The following is a 22,283-nucleotide window of genomic DNA, read 5'->3' as shown; positions in this document are numbered from 1 at the left end:
TATGAAAGTGACCACAGTGCGTGCAGAGATGATATTTGGATATATAATTAACTGGTTAAGAATAAAGTCTTTATACAGCACACTTACAAAACCATGCATGTTTATCAATAAGGTTTGTTATGACATGTTACACAGTATTTTCAATTCTTATGATTTTAAGAATCTTTTAGCTAATGATATTAGTGCCATAAAATAAAGAATTTTATTTGTATAAAACCATGAGCCAACATTGCGCTAAAGATATGTTACATATTTTAATTATTTCATAATTCTAATTATGTAAAAAGCAATAACATTTTTTTTATGAAATAGATATATGGACTGGACTGGAATATCGACCTATCTATCCATCTATCCATCTATCTTTCTATCTATCTATCCATCTGTCTATCTATTTATCTATCTGTCTAGCATATATATCTTTTTCCATCCATCCATCTCTCCATTTCTTTACCAGTCAGTCAATAACTCAGCCTATTAATCATTCCATCTACCTACCTATTTTTTTCCCTGTCTGTACGTATATCTATCTGTGGGTCTCTCTACCTGTCCATCAGTCTGTCTGTCATATATCTATATACCTCTCTTTGAGAAAAGTTTGCATCACAGTTACAGGTCTTCACAATAGAAATAAAAAAAGAGGAAGAGGAGGAAAAGGAGAAGGAGGAAGAGGAGGAGGAGGACGAGGACGAGGACGAGGAGGAAGAGGACGAGGACTAGGACGAGGACGAGGAGGAAGAGGAGAAGAAGAAGAAGAAGAAGAGGAGGAGAAGAAGAAGAAGAAGAAGAAGAAGAAGAAGAAGAAGAAGAAGAAGGAGAAAAAGAAGAAGAAGACGAAGACGAAGACGAAGAAGAAGTAATAGTAGAAGTAATAGTAGAAGAAGGAGTAATAGTAGTAGTAGAAGAAGAAGAAGAAGAAGAAGAAGAAGAAGAAGAAGAAGAAGAAGAAGAAGAAGAAGAAGAAGAAGAGGAGGAGGAGGAGGAGGAGGAGGAGGACCAGTAGGAGTAATGCAAAGGAATACAAAGGAGGAGCAAATAGCAACAGACCCTGAGATTCTTACTTGGCTATCTGGGTAACTATTCTATTCTAACTGTTAGTGAGAGAGACAGGATAGCGCATGAGAAGGCTACTCCCCACCCCCACCATCCCTCAAGCCGAGGCTGGCCGGAAAAAGGAAATGATACTAAGTTGTATAGAAAAAAAGCAACATGGAATTTGAGAGGAAAGTAAGAAAGAGGTGATGTTTACTTGTATCATATCTAATCTACATACGGTCCTATTTTTATTAGTGTCATCTGATGAGGCATTTCCTCTTCCTTAAATCTGATTGAGGGGGTAAGGCAGGTAAGGCAGTGGTGGGGAAGGCAGGGAGGTGTTTAGCTCTCACCTAGTGCTCTTGTTCTTCCTGCTGTTCCTGCTGTTCCTATTTACGATGCTCTTGTTGCGACAAGAGATGGGATATGGAGTAGGGAAGGCAGGGTTATGTGACGCCCTCACCTGCTGCTGTACGTTCAGTGGGTGAGACAAGGGATGGGATAAGTATGGAGAGGGTAGGGCACACTCACCTGATGCTCCTGAAACTGCTGCTCCTGCTGATCCTCCTCCTGTTGTGGGTGAGACAAGGAATGGGATAATTATGGGAATTGTAGGGAAGTGTTGTGTGCTCACCTGCTTCTCCTGTTTTACTTGCTGCAGCTGCTGTTCCTGCTGCTCGTGATGTTCCTGCTGCTCCTGATGTACCTGCTGTGGGAGAGACAAGGGATGGGATAAGTATGGGAATGGAAGGGAGGTGTTGTGCACTCACCTGCTGCTCCTGCTGTTTTTGTTGCTACTTATATTCCTGCTGCTCCTGCTGTTCCTGATGTTCGTGCTGCTCCTTATGTAGCTGCTGCTCCTACTGTATCTGCTGAGGGAGATAAGGTATTGGATAAGTATGGAAAGGTTAGGGAGTTGTTGTGCACTCACCTGCTGCTCCTACTGATCCTGATGTTCCTGTTGCTCCTGATGTTCATGCTGCTCCTGCTGTTCCTGCTGCTCCTAATGTTCCTACATTTCCTACTGTGAGTAAGACAAGGGATGGGATAAGTATGGGAAGGTTAAGGTACTGTGTACTCACCTGCTGCTCCTGCTGCTCCTGATGTTCTTGATGTATCTATTGCTTCTGCTGTTCCTGCTCCTCCTGATGCTCATGCTGTACCTTGTTTTGGTGAGACAAAGAATGGGATAAGTATGGAAAGTGTAGGGAGGTGATGTGCACTCACCTGTTGCTTCTGCTGCTCCTGAAGTTCCTGTTGCTCCTGATGTTCCTGTTGCACGTGCTGCCCCTGCTGTTCGCTCCTGCTGCTCCTGATTTTCCTGTTGTGGGATGGGATCAGTATGGGGAAGGTAAGTAGGTGGTGTGCACTCACTTGCTGCTCCTGATGTTCCTGCTGTATCTGCTGCTCCTGCTTTTCCTGCTTCTCCTGATGTTCCCGCTGTATCTATTTCTCCTGCTTTCCCTGGTACTCCTGATGTTCCTGTGTACCTGCTTTGTTGGTGAGACAAAGGATGGGATGAGTATGGTAAGGGTAAAGAGGTGTTGAGCACTCACCTGCTACTCTTGCTGATCCTGATGTTCCTGCTGTATCTGCTGCTCCTGCTGTACCTGCTGTGGGTGAGACAAATGATGCGATAAGTATGGGAAAGGTAAGAAGGTGTTTTGCACTCACCTGCTGCTCATGTTGCTCCTGATGTTCCTGCTGCTCCTGATGTTACTGTTGCTCATACTGCTCCTTACTTTCCTGCTGTATCTGCTGCCCTTCTGTTCTTGCTGTGGGTGAGACAGGGGATGTGATAAGTATGGGAAGGGTAGGGAGGTGTTGTGCACTCACCTGCTGCTCTTAGTGGTCCTGATGTTCCTGCTGCTCCTGATGTTCTTGCTGTTCCTGATGTTCCTGTTGCTCCTGATGTTCCTGCTGCTCCTGATGTTCCTGCTGCTCCTGATCTTCCTGATGTTCCTGCTGCTCCTTACTTTCCTACTGTATCTGCTGCCCTTCTGTTCTTGCTGTGGGTGAGAAAGGGGATGTGATAAGTATGGGAAGGGTAGGGAGGTGTTGTGCACTCACCTGCTGCTCCTAGTGGTCCTGATGTTCCTGCTGCACCTGATGTTCTTGCTGCTTCTGTTGTTGCTGCTGTATCTAATGCTCCTGTTGTTCCTGCTTCTCCTGATGTTCCTGCTGTACCTGCAGTGGGTGAGACAAGGGATGGGATAAGTATGGGATGTGTGGGGAGGTGTTGCGCACTCACCTGCTGTTCCTGATGTTCCTGCTGCTTCTGATGTTGTTGCTTTACCGTTCCCTGTGTTCCTGATGCCCCTGCTGTTCCTGTGAGTGAGAGAAGGGATGGGATAAGTATGGGGAGGGTATAGAGGTATTGTGCATTCACCTGCTGTTCCCGCTGCTGGTGATATTCCCGTTTCTTCTGACGTTCCTGTTGTATCTGCTGCTCCTGCTGTAGGTGAGACAAGGGATGGGATAAGTATGGGTAGGGAAAGGTGTTGTGCACTCACCTGCTGTTCCTGCTGCTTCTTATGTTCCTGTTACTCCTGATGTTCCTGTTACTCCTGATGTTCCTGCTGCTCCAGCTGCTCCTGATGTTTCTGCTTTTCCTGCTGTGGGTGAGACTAGGGATATGATAAGCAATGGAAGAGAAATGTTTTATGCACTCACCTGCTGCTCCTATTGATTGGTCTTGATTTTCCTGCTGCACCTGACGTTCTTACTGCTCCTAATTTTCTTGCTGTATCCGCTGGTCCTGCTGTTCCTGGTGCTCCTGATTTTCCTGCTGTAGCTGCTGTGGGTGAGACAAGGGATGGGAAGGGTAGGGAGGAGTTGTGCACTCACCTGCTGCTCCTGATGCTCCTTTTGTATCTGCTGCTCCTGCTGCTTCTGATGTTCTGGCTGTGGATGAAACAAGGGATGGGATAAGTCTGGGAAGGGTAGGGAGGTGTTGTGCACTCACCTGTGGATGTTCCTGTTTCTCCTGATGTTCCTGCTGCTCCTGGTTTTCCTGCTGCTCCTGATGTTCCTGCTGCTCCTGCTAGTCCTGATGTTCCTTTTGTTCCTGTTGTGGGTGAGACAAGGGGTGGGATCAGTATGGGGCGGGTAAGTAAATGCTGTTCACTACTCACTTGCTGCTCCTGATGTTTCTGCTGTATCTGCTGCTGCTTTTCCTGACGTTCCTGCTGTGTTGGTGAGACAAAGGATGGGATAAGTATGGGAAGGGTAACGAGGTGTTGTGTACTCACCTGCTGCTCCTGCTGTTCCTGCTGCTACTGATATTCCTTCTGCTCCTGATGTTGCTACTGTAGGTGAGACAAGGTATGGGATAAGCATGATAAGTATGGTATGGGTAAATAATCAAGGAAGTCTGGTGTATCCTCATGTTGCTGAAGGAATCAAATTGGTGGTCAGTGAATCTACTTTTTATGGTGGGACAAGGGGTGGGACAAAGGTGGGGAAGCTAGGGAGGTGCTGTGCACACACCTCCCCTGCTCTCCTGGGAAGGTTGGGGAGGTGCTGCGCACTCACCTCCCCTACTCCCCTGGGCAGCTCCATCACCGTGTTGTGTGTTTTTAAGCACACATGATGATGCAGTGGATGCTCTTTGAATTTTTGTAAGTTCCGAGTGGGGTTCGAACCCATGCTTCCCTCACACCAATCTTAAAGTTCATCACTCTACCACTGAGCCACGAGGGCCCAACATAATTTTTGCAAAGTTAGCCTATTTCCCCATATTGTGTTCACACCGCAATATGTGTTAAAGAAGAACTGCTGTGTATTATAATTATTCTATTAATACATTATGTATCAATGTGTTTAGTCTCAGGTTTGAATCATGGCGTCCCACACTCAGAGTTGCCAAGACCGCCACTCTCTCCGCTGAGCCCTACATGGCTAGGAGTAAAGAAGAAATATTTGAATACAGGATTTCCCTGTCTGTGGATATGCCGCGCCGAAAGTTCAGTAAGAGTTACTGCTGTCCATTTTAATGTGAGTGTTCATTCTCACAAGGATAATTAGATCAGCTGTGGTACTGTGGAGTGCTGTGGGAGTAACAGTCATGGAGAACAAATAATAAATAGTAGATGAGATCAAGGAGCTCTAAAGCGGTCAGCGATCCTTGGGTCTGTGCTGTGGTATGGCTGACAGGTAAACAGTGGCAAGACGGAGCTCCATGGAAAACAGGATTTTTCCAGCACCTACAGGCCTCATTCAGATACCAGGCTATGCACAACTAAAGCTAACAACAGTAAGAGCAGCTTGATTATACCATAGTTGGGTACAGTGCTGGGACTCTGACTATATTTCCTGGGAAAATATACCAAGCCGGGCCAAATACCCCTACGTCGCACCTACCCACGTTCGCGCATGCGCAGTTGAGTCTTCCAGTATCCATGACAACGGGGACGCTGCAAAAGAGCGACCACACTAAACAAGTAGCTCCATTTGCGTATATGCTGAAATGAGCCGCCTTGTTCCTTTATTATCCTGCACCATGTCAGGTAAAAGTCTCGCTGACCTCCGAAAAGTACAGAAACATCAGCTTAATAAAATAACAAAGGAAGAGCTAATTGAAGCAATATTAACAACAGAAGGAGAAGAGGCGAGACTGATAGCTAGACATGATGAGAAGCTAGACAAGATCATGGATGAGTTAGCTGATATGCGTCGTATGATAGCAGCAGACCAAGATGAAAACAAAGCAAAGATCAAGGACTTAACAGACACGATAAAAAAGCAATCTGAGGTTATTTTGCATCACATATTGTTTATGGAACAGCTCGATCGGCAAAAGAGAGAGACAAACATCGTACTCTTTGGAATACCTGACGAGCGAGTTACACTTGAGGGAGCCACTACTGAAGAGGCTAAAATACAACAAGTATTGAATGCAACAGAAGCCACCCCCGACGTAGTGGTCCGTTCACATCAAAGGTTGGGTCAACTTACGCAGGGAAGCAACAGATCACGTCCACTACTCGCCAGAGTCGACTCTAACGCCATCCGAGATAAAGTGTTGGAGAGGGCGACAAGACTGAAGGATATGCAAGAACCATATAAGAAAATATATATCAAGAAGGACTCACACCCTGAAGTAAGGAAAGAATGGAGGCGCTTGAAGACAGCAGAAGAAGAAGAGAAAAATAAACCTTCGAACACTGGATGCAACATTCGCCTGGATTACAGGGAACGAGTGTTGTACAAAGACGGTGTGGTGATTGACAAATGGCAACCTCATCCTTTTTAAGAAGACCACAGGGAAGTATAAGTATTGTTTCTTGGAACATTAATGGTATAAAAACTAAAACAGAAAAGAAAAGTGATGAGACATTTCTCAGTAAATATGATATTATTTGTTTAAATGAAATAAGGACGTGCTTGCCGTTGTTCTTTCCAGGATATGCTTCTTATAAAAATTCTGACAAACAAAACAGTAATCGTGGTGGAACTTGTGTGTTTGTACGACTTTGTTTGAATAAGTATATATTTGATGTGGATTTTTCTTGTACGGATCAAATATGGTTTAAGTTTAAAATTGCACCAGGTGTACTTTTTGGTTCTTGTTATGTACCCTCCTCGGACTCTGAGTATTTTGATTATACACAAATATGTAATATACAAGAAAAGGTTAAGCACAATGATTGTAGTAACGGATGTGTGATAATTGGAGACGTGAACGCTCGCTTTGGTTGTTCGGTGAGAGAACTGCAGGGCATAGTGAATATGGCGGGAATTTCTTATCCTGTTATTCCTGACCCTGTGCCTACGCCCAACGACAATGCTAAAGCGTTACTTGGCATATGTGCTGAAGAAGAATTACTAGTTGTTAACAATTTACAAAATATGAATTCCCATTATTTGAGTAAGAAAACCTATTGTAAAGGAAGTGAATGGATATCTGAATTGGATATTTGTATCGTGTCTAAGGGTTTACTCAGCTTGATTGAATCTTTTGACGTTGTTAGAGACAACTCTTTACCTTCAGATCACGCACCAATTAGTGTTACGCTACAACCACCTTCAACTTGTCTCGAAACTCTTAAACTGAGATCATTTGAACTGGGTAAACATGGTGCAGAGATTAACGTTATTGATATGATGAAAAATCGCCAGTCAATAACCAAAAGACCTATACGATATCAGAACATCAACTATGAATTATTTGTGTCCAAACTCAATGAGATAGATTTACATACACAATGTAGTGACGATATAGATGTAACAGCCTCTACTATAACTAAAACGTTATATGAATGTGGAAGTGCCAGTAAATACCCACGTTGTGCCCGTGTAGAGGAGGTGACTGATGAAAGAGGAAGGTGGGAAAGAATGTTGGATAATAATGATCAGGCAAAATTATGGCAAGCAATAAACTGGCGCGGTGAGATAACAGACGATAGTAACAACACAGAGTCCATGCAAGATGATGAAGTCTTTAAAGAGCACTTTGAAAAAATATTTAATCCACCGGATATAGTTTACCCGAATGCTAATGATCTACACTTTCATCTCAACATACCGATACTAGACGACATAATCAACGTAGAAAAGGTGCAGAGACAGATTAAGAGATTAAAACCAGGCAAGGCTTGTGGCCCTGATGGAGTACCACCTACACTTTTCAAAGTTTTACCTGTTCAATGGATAATGTTTATAACTACACTCTTTAATAACATATTTCTGACTGCCTCTTACCCTACTAGTTGGATAACGGCAAAACTGTTCACTATATATAAACATGGGTCTGAAGCACTCCCAAGTAACTATAGAGCAATTAATGTTATTAATACAATAGCAAAATGATATGACATGGTCCTGTCAGCTCGCCTCCATCAGTGGTTTGTGCCTCACCGGGAACAGGCGGGGAGTCAGCCAGGAAGAGGATGTGTGGAACATCTGGTAACACTCAGTGTGTTGATGGATATTGCTCGAAGGAAAAAACTGAAGCTATTTATTACATTTGTGGATTTGAGTAGAGCTTATGATTGTGTACCAAGCTTATGTCGTTGAAGAGGATGGGATGTGGTGTTACTATGCTCTTAGCTTTGGCTGCAATGTATAGATGTACGAATAGTGTGGTTGGAACTGTTGTCATCGCAACCACCGTTGGTGTGCGTCAAGGCTTACCCACATCTTGTATACTGTTTATCCTTTATGTTAATGAAATGATACAAATGTTAAAACAACGATGTCCTGTGGATGGTTTCCTTGCATGGTTGCATGTTTTAGTCATGATGGATGACACTATACTGTTATCAACAACTCCAGATGGAATGAAAAGTAAGATAAAAATGTTACAAGAGTTTTGCAGCACTCGTGGTATGATCATTAATGATAACAAGACGAAATTTATGGTGTTGAATGGAGATAAGGAAGATAAGGAAAATATAGCTAGTGAGAATAATGTTATTAGTTGTTGTGATCACTACATTTATCTAGGAAGTCCCTTTACTGATGATGGCTCTCCATCAACTGTAATTAAGTTACATGCTAATATGAAGATGTGCCATACTTTGAAATTTATATCTTTCATTAATAAGAATAATGATGTGCCATTTATAGTAAAAAAAAAAAAAAAGAAAATTGATGCTGCACTTATGTCGTCGCTACTGTACGGTTGTGAATCCTGGCTCAATGGAGTCACGAAGCCTATAGAAAAACAGTATAAATGGTGTATAAAGCAACTTCTTGGCGTAAGAAAAACGACGAACAATGATGTTTGCATGGTAGAGTTGGGCATGCCTCCAGTCTGTGCACTGGTTAAGTCAAAACAAAGAAAATTCTTTAAAGAAATGTGGACAAAAAGAACCACAATGGATGACGACCCACTGATATATGCAATTAAGGCGGCACTAAGGTATAATGATGTTGTGTCCAGGTATATGACAGACTTGATCACTGTCGACAGTGACGATGTGCACAGTGCAGTGGATGAGGTGAAGGCCCGTGTGAGAGTTTCAGTATCAAACAGGCTAAGTTTTTATATGTCTGTTAATAGTGAACTAATAGTGCATGACATTTACATAAAAAAACGTTAAAGTTAATGAATTGGAACGAGTGTCGTGGACAAGGTTACGTCTGTCTTCACACTCGTTGGCAGTTGAAAAGGGACGCTGGAATCGGCGAGGAAGGGGTTGTCTTCCCATTTAGGAAAGATTGTGTTCATGTGGTATGATTCAAACGGAGATATATGTTCTTGAAAATTGTCCTATTTCCAGTCACGTTAAAGAAAAAAATAATGTAACGACAGTTAGTAATTTATTTGTTGATAGATCTGATTATATAAATGTTTGTAGAATTGTACATGAAGTATTGTCTTTATATTAACGTTGGATGTGTGTTTGCATAAAAAAAAGGGGGTTTGTTTGGATAAATTCTTGTTTTTTATATAAACGTATAGGATTACAATTTAGTTTTTACGCATGTCTTTTATGGGTTTTAAATATTTTCAATGAATTTCTTGTCTAATTATTTACATTCCGCTGTTTTATTTTTATAATGTGTCTTGTTTTTACTTGGTTGCTATGTCAGGTTTTTATGAGTTGTGTTTTGTTTTTGTGCAACAGATTTTATTTTCGATGATATATTTTCAGTATCGTAGTTGAAAAAATTTCCTCTGTATATTTGTAATTTGGACTATTTTTTAATGTGTTTATTGGTGTGTACTTCCCTGTGGTCAATAAATCAATCAATCAATCTTGAACAGCTTGTGGGAGCCCTCCCCCGTGTTGTGTTGTGACTGGCACACGTGCTGCCCCACCACCACCACAACACACCTCTACATCTGTTCATTCTGCAGCACGAGCGGGACCCAGCGCACCAACAATTAAGGTCCTGCAATGTAGGAATCAAATTTGGTACATAAAGATAAAAAAAATAAATAAATAAATAAATAAATAAACAAAATTAATTACTTAAAACATGTTGTGTGTGTATGCGTGTGTGTGTGTGTGTGTGTGTGTGTGTGTATATATATATATATATATATATATATATATATATATATATATATATATATATATATATATATATATATATATATATATATATATATATATATATATATATATATATATATTGTATCATTATTGCGTAATGATTATTGCAATGACGTTACACAGTGTTGTGGGAACCAACTGATCTGTGTATAATTTGTTGTATAACTTTATCCATGTTAAACAAACATTGTACATGTAGTGTGATTTATAACTGGTGAAACACTGTAGTGATAATATTAAGCAAAGTCGTACTTACGCATGTCTGCTGTCACTAGGGATTTACATATGATTGAGTGTTGGGCTCTGTTATTATGTGTTATTGTATGTTATGTGTTATATGTTTATTGTATTGTTTCGGACTTGAGATATCTGTTGTAACATTGATGTAAGTTTCGTGGCGCTGTTGCGCATCTCAGACGTCTCTTGACTAGTGAGTTGTCTTGTGGGTAGGGGAGTGTGAGGATGGCACTGTCTGTCTGTCCGGTCACTGGCTCGCCAGCTCGTCCCTGATTCTATTTAGTGGTGTGACTGACCATGGATTGCTGGCTACATGAGTGCTGATACTACTGTGAATGCCTTATGGGTGTTGAGTGGCAAGGATGGTTTACGGATGCAGGGCCAGGGAGCTGTTGTGATGTCTGTTGCTGCTTGCCCGAGGGTGTTGGCCGACACTAAGTTATTTGTTATGTTGTGATAATACATTATTAGTCTGCCATATACAATTGACAATTCAGTTAATTGGAGCTCTAATCTATTCCAGAATCTGTGTACCATGAATTTTGAGTTTGCTGTTTGTGTTTATTGCAGATCATTGATCAGTTGAGGCTCATTAAAGGTAGTTCACCATATAGGGAACTCCTCACCGGAGGTACGATGATTGAGGCCACAATGTAGTAGCTTGATGTCTCTAGGTTGACACACTGCAGCGGCTGACTACAGCTGCTCTGAGAATCTTGGATTACATGAATAGCAAGAAATTTACAAGAATATTTGTGTGTGTATACTTAAATAACAATTTGTTTCTCTTTCTTGGTTTGATGAAGTCGTTCAGTACTGATAGACCTTACTTTAGAGTATTCTTTTCTTAATCTGAAATTTTCTCATTAGTAATTGTTGGGATAACCTGTGAATGATGTGTTATCATATATTTAGCATATGTTTGTGCAATGTGATGATACGCTTACCTCCCTACGTTGAATAGTACATCTACAATAAAGGATCCGGTATACGGCGGGCCTTTCCATCCCCTCGGACGAGACAATTCAACAGTGCAGTGCCATGGAGAAACTAGTCAAGGAACGTGCCGCCGCAAAGCGAACCTTCACGAGGAAGGCCAACGTCCTGAAGACCAGACTCAGCGCTGGAGACCCAGTCGACATACGACACCAGTGGGTTCACGAAGCTCAACAAATAAATGACCCGGACAACCTTTTACAAGTGTTCATTGACTTGCTTTTGAAGGAGAGGGATGTGTGCGTTTACTTGGAATCTGACATCCGTTCCAACCTTCAGAAGGCAACATTTAACGCAACTAATGTTGATTATGTAGGTGAGACAAAAGGTGAGCCTTGTGAATTGATAGAAACACTGAAGGAATTGAAGTCCTCTCAGTGCCTCATTGTGGATTGTCTCAACACCATGACTCAATTAGTGTTAAACTCTCAGCCAGGAAATAATGGGAACTCTGTTCAGGTTAAACCTGTAGGAAAGAGATGCGTGTATCATGATACGGATTTGCCTCAGACAGTAGACTGTAATGGCTTCAGCAGAATGGACGCCTTAGATAAATTAAAGTTATTGAGGCAAAGGGAGTTTGTTTCAAGTGTCTTATCGTTCCACGTCACACCGCCAAAACCTGTAAAAGAAAAGTAAGGTGTGGGATTCTGATTAACGGTGATCAGTGTACTGCAGACCATCATCGTAGTTTACATGACATGTTTGGGAATCTTTGACAAACAGCTTCGCCTAGGGCGGTTAGTAATTACTGTTAGTAGTCATGTGAAGGTTTATTGTTGATGACTGGCAGTGTTTATTGCAAGGGAGAACACCTCACTACTCTTTATGATTCATAAGAGCATAAGAACATAAGAGATAAGGGAAGCTGCAAGAAGCGACCAGGCTTACACGTGGCAGTGCATTGCTTCCCTAGACGGAGTTCAGAGTTAACTATAACTCCTAAATCTTTCTCGTACCCTGTACCTACCAGAGTTTGGTTGTTTAATTGTGTACCTATTGTGTGGGTTTCCTCTACCTACGCTAAGCACTTTGCATTTATTAATATTAAATTGCATTTTCCATCTATCCGTCCATTCATTCTTTCTATCTAAATCTGCCTGCAAGGCGATGGCATCCGATTCTGACCTAATTAATCTACCTATCTTTGTGTCATCCGCAAATCTACTAACATCATTACTAATTCCACTATCCAAGTCATTGATATACATTAGAAATAACAATGGCCCTAATACTGATCCCTGTGACACCCCACTAATTACATGACCCCACTCGGATTTCGAGCCGTTTATTACCACTCTGTGTCGCCTGTCACTAAGCCATGACCCTATCCAGCCTAACACTTTCCCATCCATCCCGTGTGCCCTAACCTTTCTCCGGAGCCTTTGATGGGGTACCTTGTCAAATGCTTTACTAAAGTCCAGATATAAGATATCATCACTATCACCATTATCTACTGCCGGGTACACCTTACTGTAAAAACTTAACAAATTTGTCAGGCAAGACTTCCCCTTCGTGGAGCCATGCTGTGACTGATTTATCAAGTTATGTTTGTCTAAATGTTCCCTAATGTTCCTCGCTATTATTGACTCTAACATTTTACCTACAACTGAAGTTAAGCTGACAGGTCTATAGGCAGACGCTAAAGTTTTATCTCCTTTCTTAAAGATGAGTACTACATTAGCATGCCTCCACATTACTGGTACCTCACCCGACTCCAGTGATTTCCGTAAGACAGAAACTAACGGCTCACTAATAATCTCTTTGCATTCCTTAAGTACTCTAGGATATATTTCATCTGGTCCTGGTGTCTTGAACTTTTTTAGCCTGTCTATCTCCTGTTCCACTATCTCCCTAGTTATGGAAATATCTGTCAGCTTCTCATTCTCATCTGCTCTAAACACCTGTTCACTACCTGGCATATCCTGCATGTTTTCCTGGGTGAAGACAGTTAAAAAATACTCATTCAGAAGTTTACTAATCTCCTCCCCAGAACTAACCAGCTCCCCATCTGCTGCCTTTAATGGACCTATAGTATCCTTATTCTTCGTCCTGTATACCTGATAAAATCCCTTGTGGTCCGTCTTCGCCTGGCTGGCTACATTTAATTAATAATTGTTCTTAGCTTTCCTCGTTAACTTCCTGACTGTTCTAACTAATTCATTATATTGTGTCCTTAAAACTTCTTCACCTGCCGTTAATCTCTTATATATACTTCTCTTACGCCCTATATAATGCTTTAACCTAGCAGTCATCCATTTAGGATCATTTTTTTGTGATCTTATTGTCCTATACGGGATGTTTGCTAACTGACCTGTATGAACTTTTATCTTCGAAATATTTATACAATTCATCTACATTTACCTCACCTAATCCCCTCTTTGCGGCCCCTACCATCCTTTCCACTCCCTCAGCTATTCGCTTCGACCTCACCTCTCTCATTTCAGCATGACCTGACATTCTAACATACTCACACCTATCTCCCCCTTCCTCTTTCCTCCTCCCCTTCCGGACACATCTTCCCTCCTCTTGTCCTACACACTCACGGCTCACCTCACCTCTCTCATCCTGCCTTATCTCTCTGAACTCCGTCCCTGACCTGACCTCACCCTGCATCCTTTGCCAGTCCACTCCTTGGAGGTAGCTTTTTAATTCTTCAAAATATGCTCTCCTAAAGTCAGGTATTTTACTAGTGTTTTTGTTTCTAACAGTTTCTTCCCATTCTAAATTGTACCTAATTTCCCTATGGTCACTGTTACCTAGCTGTCCTACAACCTCTACCTGCGTGACTGCTTCCTCCCTGTTAGTAAGAATTAAATCTAGAATATTATTCCCCCTTGTGGGTTCTACGACTACCTGTTTTAAAAGATTAAGGTTCCAACATCTCACTCATCCGCACTAATTGTGCACGGGAGAGAACTTGCACTTGACATAACAAAAGTTGGGAACCAAAGGGAGACTGTTAACTCTCATATGTGTGATGTACCCCTTCTAGACTTGGCTGGAAATACTTGGTGTATATCAGCGTGTGGCACTGATGAGGTGACAGCCCCAGTAGTGAAGGTGAACCATCAGACGCTTGTTCAGCTTTTTCCCAGGCTAGCAGGCTCGCATTTTTGACGACCCCATGGAACTACAGACTTATTGATTGGAACTGATCACTGTGGAGTTTTGCCGCAAGTTGATGAGACTACCGGAAATCTCCAGTTAATGAAGAATTCCTTCTGGTATGTGCTGAGGGGATCTCACCCGTCCCTAGGAGTTGCGAACATGTCAACCCCCACACACGTGCGAGTCAACCATGTTAGCGTTGAAGACTATCAGTATACTGAACCGATGACTAAATCAAGGACCAAAGATGATCTGGAATACTTCTTTTCAATGGAAAGTCTGGGAATATCCTGCAGTCCGAAATGTAAATGTGGCAACTGTGTGCACGGGAACAAGGTCTTTAGTTTGAAGGGGGACCGGGAGGTGGAACTAATAACGAAGGGTTTACAATATGCACAGTAATTCTACGTGGCAAAGGGGACCAGAGTTCCTCTCTCATCCAGTAGAAGAATGGCCTTTGGGAAAAGATCTGGTAGATGAGTTGCCAGACCGGATTGAGACATCAATCGCGCACACCCAGTCTGCTGTAGATGATATTGACATTATCGATGTGAACAGGTTTGGTAGTTCCGGAAAAATTATGAGGGTAACTAGTAGAATCCTAAATGCCTAAAAGAACAAGTCCCTTGGTGCAATTTCTGTTTCGCATCCACTGATGACTTATTAACAGCTGAGAGTTGGTGGACAAAGCGGGTGCACACTGCTTTACATCCAGATTGGGAAAATCATTACCGTCGGTTGGGACCAGTCCTGAGAGAGGATGGCATCATCACAGTAGGAGAGCGCATCCCTAAGTGGTTAAAAGACTATTACAATCAAAATGAGTATATTCTGCTGCCTCCCAACCATCCCTTTACAACGTTATATGTGAGATATGCGCATGAGGCTGACCATTCTGGCATTGAATCCACCCTTGCCAAAATACAAACTAAATTCTGGATTCCTACTGTTCACAAACTTATAAGGTTGGTTGAGGGGAAATCCACTTATTGTCGGAGGCTGAAGAAAATTGCTGAAGATCAAATAATGGGTTAACTTCCCCCCAGAGCGCTTGAAATCGTCATCGCCATTCCTGAACACCGCTTCGGATCTCTTTGGACCCTTCATGGTTAAGGACACGGTCAAAAGACGTACTAAGCACAAGGCTTATGGAGTAATTTTTATTTACCTGTCAACAAGAGCTGTTTACATTGACCTGGTGGAAGGGTATGGGACTAATCTATATGGGACTATCGATATAAAGAAACAGCTTAAAGGTTGAAAGGGAGTTGCGTTGGGTACTCTCACTCTCTGAGAGATAAGAACTCAGACGAGCGGCGAGACGGAGAAGGAAGAGAAGAACCAAGAGGAAGAGGAGGAGGAGTAGAAAGAAGAGAAAAGCATCTGTTGTTGCTGCTGCCGCTGCTGCTCTTGTTGTTGCTGTTGCTGCTACCCTTGGATCTTCTATTGCATCTACTGCTGTTGATGCTGCATCTATTGCATCTGCTGCTGCTGCTGCTGTTGCTGCTGCTGGTGCTGGTGCTGCTGCTGCTGCTGGTGCTGCTGCTTTACCTCCTCTCGTACCTGCTGCTTCTGCTACTCCTGATGTGTGCTCCTGCAGTACCTGCTGCTCTTGATGATCCTACTGCTGCTGCTGTACCTGTAGCTCTTGGTTATGATGCTCCTGCTGGGACAAGGAATGGAATAGTGGTGGGGGAAGGCAGGGAGGTGTTTAGCTCTCACCTAGTGCTCTTGTTCTTCCTGCTGTTCCTGCTGTTCCTATTTACGATGCTCTTGTTGCGACAAGAGATGGGATAAGGAGTAGGGAAGGCAGGGTTATGTGACGCCCTCACCTGCTGCTGTACGTTCAGTGGGTGAGACAAGGGATGGGATAAGTATGGAGAGGGTAGGGCACACTCACCTGATGCTCCTGAAACTGCTGCTCCTGCTGCTGCTCCTCCTGTTGTGGGTGAGACAAGGAATGGGATGATTATGGGAATTGTAGGGAAGTGTTGTGTGCTCACCTGCTTTTCCTGTTTTACCTGCTGCACCTGCTGTTCCTGCTGCTCGTGATGTTCCTGCTGCTCCTGATGTACCTGCTGTGACAGAGACAATGGATGGGATAAGCATGGGAATGGTAGGGAGGTGCTGTGCACTCACCTGCTGCTCCTGCTGCTTCTGCTGCTGCTGATGTACCTGCTGTGGGAGAGACAAGGGATGGGATAAGCATGGGAATGGCAGGGAGGTGTTGTGCACTCACCTGCTGCTCCTGCTGTTTTTGTTGCTACTTATATTCCTGCTGCTCCTGCTGTTCCTGATGTTCGTGCTGCTCCTTATGTTGCTGCTGCTCCTACTGTATCTGCTGAGGGAGATAAGGTATTGGATAAGTATGGAAAGGTTAGGGAGTTGTTGTGCACTCACCTGCTGCTCCTACTGATCCTGATGTTCCTGTTGTTCCTGATGTTCATGCTAGTCCTGCTGTTCCTGCTGCTCCTAATGTTCCTACATTTCCTACTGTGGGTAAGACAAGGGATGGGATTAGTATGGGAAGGTTAAGGTACTGTGTACTCACCTGCTGCTCCTGCTGCTCCTGATGTTCTTGATGTATCTGTTGCTTCTGCTGTTCCTGCTCCTCCTGATGCTCATGCTGTACCTTGTTTTGGTGAGACAAAGAATGGGATAAGTATGGAAAGTGTAGGGAGGTGATGTGCACTCACCTGTTGCTTCTGCTGCTCCTGAAGTTCCTGTTGCTCCTGATGTTCCTGCTGCATGTGCTGCCCCTGCTGTTCGCTCCTGCTGCTCCTGATTTTCCTGTTGTGGGATGGAATCAGTATGGGGAAGGTAAGTAGGTGTTGTGCACTCACTTGCTGCTCCTGATGTTCCTGCTGTATCTGCTGCTCCTGCTTTTCCTGCTGCTCCTGATGCTCTCGCTGTATCTATTTCTCCTGCTTCCCCTGGTGCTTCTGATGTTCCTGTGTACCTGCTTTGTTGGTGAGACAAAGGATGGGATGAGTATGGTAAGGGTAACGAGGTGTTGAGCACTCACCTGCTACTCCTGCTGTTCCTGATGTTCCTGCTGCTCTTGCTGTACCTGCTGTACCTGCTGTGGGTGAGACAAATGATGGAATAAGTATGGGAAAGGTAAGAAGGTGTTTTGCACTCACCTGCTGCTCATGTTGCTCCTGATGTTCCTGCTGCTCCTGATGTTCCTGCTGCTCCTGATGTTACTGCTGCTCCCGATCTTCCTGCTGCTCATACTGCTTCTTACTTTCCTGCTGTATCTGCTGCCCTTCTGTTCTTGCTGTGGGTGAGAAAGGTGATGTGATAAGTATGGGAAGGGTAGGGAGGTGTTGTGCACTCACCTGCTGCTCCTAGTGGTCCTGATGTTCCTGCTGCACCTGATGTTCTTGCTGCTTCTGTTGTTGCTGTTGTATCTAATGCTCCTGCTGTTCCTGCTTCTCCTGATGTTCCTGCTGTACCTGTAGTGGGTGAGACAAGGGATGGGATAAGTATGGGATGTGTGGGGGGGTGTTGCGCACTCACCTGCTGCTCCTGATGTCCCTGCTGCTTCTGATGTTGTTGCTTTACCTGCTGTTCTCTGTGTTCCTGATGCCCATGCTTTTCCTGTGAGTGAGAGAAGGGATGGGATAAGTATGGGGAAGGTATAGAGGGATATGATAAGCAATGGAAGAGAAATGTTTTATGCACTCACCTGCTGCTCCTAGCGGTCTTGATGTTCCTGCTGCACCTGATGTTCTTACTGCTCCTAATTTTCTTGCTGTATCCGCTGGTCCTGCTGTTCCTGGTGCTCCTGATGTTCCTGCTGTACCTGCTGTGGGTGAGACAAGGGATGGGAAGGGTAGGGAGGAGTTGTGCACTCACCTGCTGCTCCTGATGCTCCTTTTGTATCTGCTGCTCCTGCTGCTTCTGATGTTCTGGCTGTGGATGAAACAAGGGATGGGATAAGTCTGGGAAGGGTAGGGAGGTGTTGTGCACTCACCTGTGGATGTTCCTGTTTCTCCTGATGTTCCTGCTGCTCCTGGTTTTCCTGCTGCTCCTGATGTTCCTGCTGCTCCTGCTAGTCCTGATGTTCCTTTTGTTCCTGTTGTGGGTGAGACAAGGGGTGGGATCAGTATGGGGCGGGTAAGTAAATGCTGTTCACTACTCACTTGCTGCTTCTGATGTTTCTGCTGCTGCTGCTTTTCCTGATGTTTCTGCTTTTTTTCCTGATGTTCCTGCTCTGTTGGTGAGACAAAGGATGGGATAAGTATGGGAAGGGTAAGGAGGTGTTGTGCACTCACCTGCTGCTCCTGCTGTTCCTGCTGCTACTGATATTCCTGCTGCTCCTAATATTCCTGCTGCTCCTGATGTTCCTGCTGCTCCTGATGTTCCTGCTGTAGGTGAGACAAGGTATGGGATAAGCATGATAAGTATGGTATGGGTAAATAATCAAGGAAGTCTGGTGTATCCTCATGTTGCTGAAGGAATCAAATTGGTGGTCAGTGAATCTACTTTTTATGGTGGGACAAGGGGTGGGACAAAGGTGGGGAAGCTAGGGAGGTGCTGTGCACACACCTCCCCTGCTCTCCTGGGAAGGTTGGGGAGGTGCTGCGCACTCACCTCCCCTACTCCCCTGGGCAGCTCCATCACCGTGTTGTGTGTTTTTAAGCACACATGATGATGCAGTGGATGCTCTTTGAAGTTTTTTGTAAGTTCCGAGTGGGGTTCGAACCCATGCTTCCCTCACACCAATCTTAAAGTTCATCACTCTACCACTGAGCCACGAGGGCCCAACATAATTTTTGCAAAGTTAGCCTATTTCCCCATATTGTGTTCACACCGCAATATGTATTAAAGAAGAACTGCTGTGTATTATAATTATTTTATTAATACATTATGTATCAATGTGTTTAGTCTCAGGTTTGAATCATGGCGTCCCACACTCAGAGTTGCCAAGACCGCCACTCTCTCCGCTGAGCCCTACATGGCTAGGAGTAAAGAAGATATATTTGAATACAGCACTTCCCTGTCTGTGGATATGCCGCGCCGAAAGTTCAGTAAGAGTTACTGCTGTCCATTTTAATGTGAGTGTTCATTTTCACAAGGATAATTAGATCAGCTGTGGTACTGTGGAGTGCTGTGGGAGTAACAGTCATGGAGGACAAAATTAATAATAAATAGTAGATGAGATGAAGGAGCTCTAAAGCGGTCAGCGATCCTTGGGTCTGTGCTGTGGTATGGCTGACAGGTAAACAGTTGCAAGACGGAGCTCCATGGAAAACAGGATTTTTCCAGCACCTACAGGCCTCATTCAGATACCAGGCTATGCACAACTGAAGCTAACAACAGTAAGAGCAGTAAGTAAGTAACAACAGTAAGTGCTGGGACTCTGACTATATTTCCTGGGAAAATATACCAAGCCCGGCCAAATACCCCTACGTCGCACCTACCCAAGTTCGCGCATGCGCAGTTGAGTCTTCCAGTATCCATGACAACGGGGACGCCGCAAAAGAGCGACCACACTAAACAAGTAGCTCCATTTGCGTATATGCTGAAGTGAGCCGCCTTGTTCCTCTATTATCCTGCACCATGTCAGGTAAAAGTCTCGCTGACCTCCGAAAACTACAGAAACATCAGCTTAATAAAATAACAAAGGAAGAGCTAATTGAAGCAATATTAACAACAGAAGGAGAAGAGGCGAGACTGATAGCTAGACATGATGAGAAGCTAGACAAGATCATGGATGAGTTAGCTGATATGCGTCGTATGATAGCAGCAGACCAAGATGAAAACAAAGCAAAGATCAAGGACTTAACAGACACGATAAAAAAGCAATCTGAGGTTATTTTGCATCACATATTGTTTATGGAACAGCTCGATCGGCAAAAGAGAGAGACAAACATCGTACTCTTTGGAATACCTGACGAACGAGTTACACTTGAGGGAGCCACTACTGAAGAGGCTAAAATACAACAAGTATTGAATGCAATAGAAGCCACCCCCGACGTAGTGGTCCGTTCACATCAAAGGTTGGGTCAACTTACGCAGGGAAGCAACAGATCACGTCCACTACTCGTCAGAGTCGACTCTAACGCCATCCGAGATAAAGTGTTGGAGAGGGCGACAAGACTGAAGGATATGCAAGAACCATATAAGAAAATATATATCAAGAAGGACTCACACCCTGAAGTAAGGAAAGAATGGAGGCGCTTGAAGACAGCAGAAGAAGAAGAGAAAAATAAACCTTCGAACACTGGATGCAACATTCGCCTGGATTACAGGGAACGAGTGTTGTACAAAGACGGTGTGGTGATTGACAAATGGCAACCTCATCCTTTTTAAGAAGACCACAGGGAAGTATAAGTATTGTTTCTTGGAACATTAATGGTATAAAAACTAAAACAGAAAAGAAAAGTGATGAGACATTTCTCAGTAAATATGATATTATTTGTTTAAATGAAATAAGGACGTGCTTGCCGTTGTTCTTTCCAGGATATGCTTCTTATAAAAATTCTGACAAACAAAACAGTAATCGTGGTGGAACTTGTGTGTTTGTACGACTTTGTTTGAATAAGTACGAGTATATATTTGATGTGGATTTTTCTTGTACGGATCAAATATGGTTTAAGTTTAAAATTGCACCAGGTGTACTTTTTGGTTCTTGTTATGTACCCTCCTCGGACTCTGAGTATTTTGATTATATACAAATATGTAATATACAAGAAAAGGTTAAGCACAATGATTGTAGTAACGGATGTGTGATAATTGGAGACGTGAACGCTCGCTTTGGTTGTTCGGTGAGAGAACTGCAGGGCATAGTGAATATGGCGGGAATTTCTTATCCTGTTATTCCTGACCATGTGCCTACGCCCAACGACAATGCTAAAGCGTTACTTGGCATATGTGCTGAAGAAGAATTACTAGTTGTTAACAATTTACAAAATATGAATTCCCATTATTTGAGTAAGAAAACCTATTGTAAAGGAAGTGAATGGATATCTGAATTGGATATTTGTATCGTGTCTAAGGGTTTACTCAGCTTGATTGAATCTTTTGACGTTGTTAGAGACAACTCTTTACCTTCAGATCACGCACCAATTAGTGTTACGCTACAACCACCTTCACCTTGTCTCGAAACTCTTAAACTGAGATCATTTGAACTGGGTAAACATGGTGCAGAGATTAACGTTATTGATATGGTGAAAAATCGCCAGTCAATAAGCAAAAGACCTATACGATATCAGAACATCAACTATGAATTATTTGTGTCCAAACTCAATGAGATAGATTTACACACACAATGTAGTGACGATATAGATGTAACAGCCTCTACTATAACTAAAACGTTATATGAATGTGGAAGTGCCAGTAAATACCCACGTTGTGCCCGTGTAGAGGAGGTGACTGATGGAAGAGGAAGGTGGGAAAGAATGTTGGATAATAATGATCAGGCAAAATTATGGCAAGCAATAAACTGGCGCGGTGAGATAACAGACGATAGTAACAACACAGAGTCCATGCCAGATGATGAAGTCTTTAAAGAGCACTTTGAAAAAATATTTAATCCACCGGATATAGTTTACCCGAATGCTAATGATCTACACTCTCATCTCAACATACCTATACTAGACGACATAATCAACGTAGAAGAGGTGCAGAGACAGATTAAGAGATTAAAACCAGGCAAGGCTTGTGGCCCTGATGGAGTACCACCTACACTTTTCAAAGTTTTACCTGTTCAATGGATAATGTTTATAACTACACTCTTTAATAACATATTTCTGACTGCCTCTTACCCTACTAGTTGGATAACGGCAAAACTGTTCACTATATATAAACGTGTGTCTGAAGCACTCCCAAGTAACTATAGAGCAATTAATGTTATTAATACAATAGCAAAATGATATGACATGGTCCTGT

At 43.1% G+C, this 22,283-nt stretch overlaps 1 protein-coding gene across 8 annotated transcripts in view; it reads right to left on the bottom strand.

Annotated features, from left to right (window-relative positions):
* LOC135093346 (uncharacterized protein DDB_G0287625-like) overlaps window positions 1-22,283 on the bottom strand; it is a 104,274-nt gene that overhangs the window by 48,597 nt on the left and 33,394 nt on the right. For all 8 annotated transcript variants that reach the window (XR_010263319.1, XR_010263318.1, XM_063992559.1 and 5 more), the window contains exons 9-10: window positions 18,364-18,465; window positions 4,001-4,102 (exon numbers count right to left, since the gene is read on the bottom strand). Coding sequence is in view for 6 of the 8 variants with exons in the window: in XM_063992559.1 (XP_063848629.1) it covers window positions 4,001-4,102; window positions 18,364-18,465 (204 nt within the window). In the remaining 2 variants the exon portion in view is untranslated. The remainder of the gene's footprint in view (window positions 1-4,000; window positions 4,103-18,363; window positions 18,466-22,283) is intronic.

Source organism: Scylla paramamosain, chromosome 42, assembly GCF_035594125.1.
Source record: "Scylla paramamosain isolate STU-SP2022 chromosome 42, ASM3559412v1, whole genome shotgun sequence".
Classification (NCBI taxonomy): Eukaryota; Metazoa; Arthropoda; class Malacostraca; order Decapoda; family Portunidae; genus Scylla; species Scylla paramamosain.
This window is presented reverse-complemented; position numbering and strand designations above follow the sequence as displayed.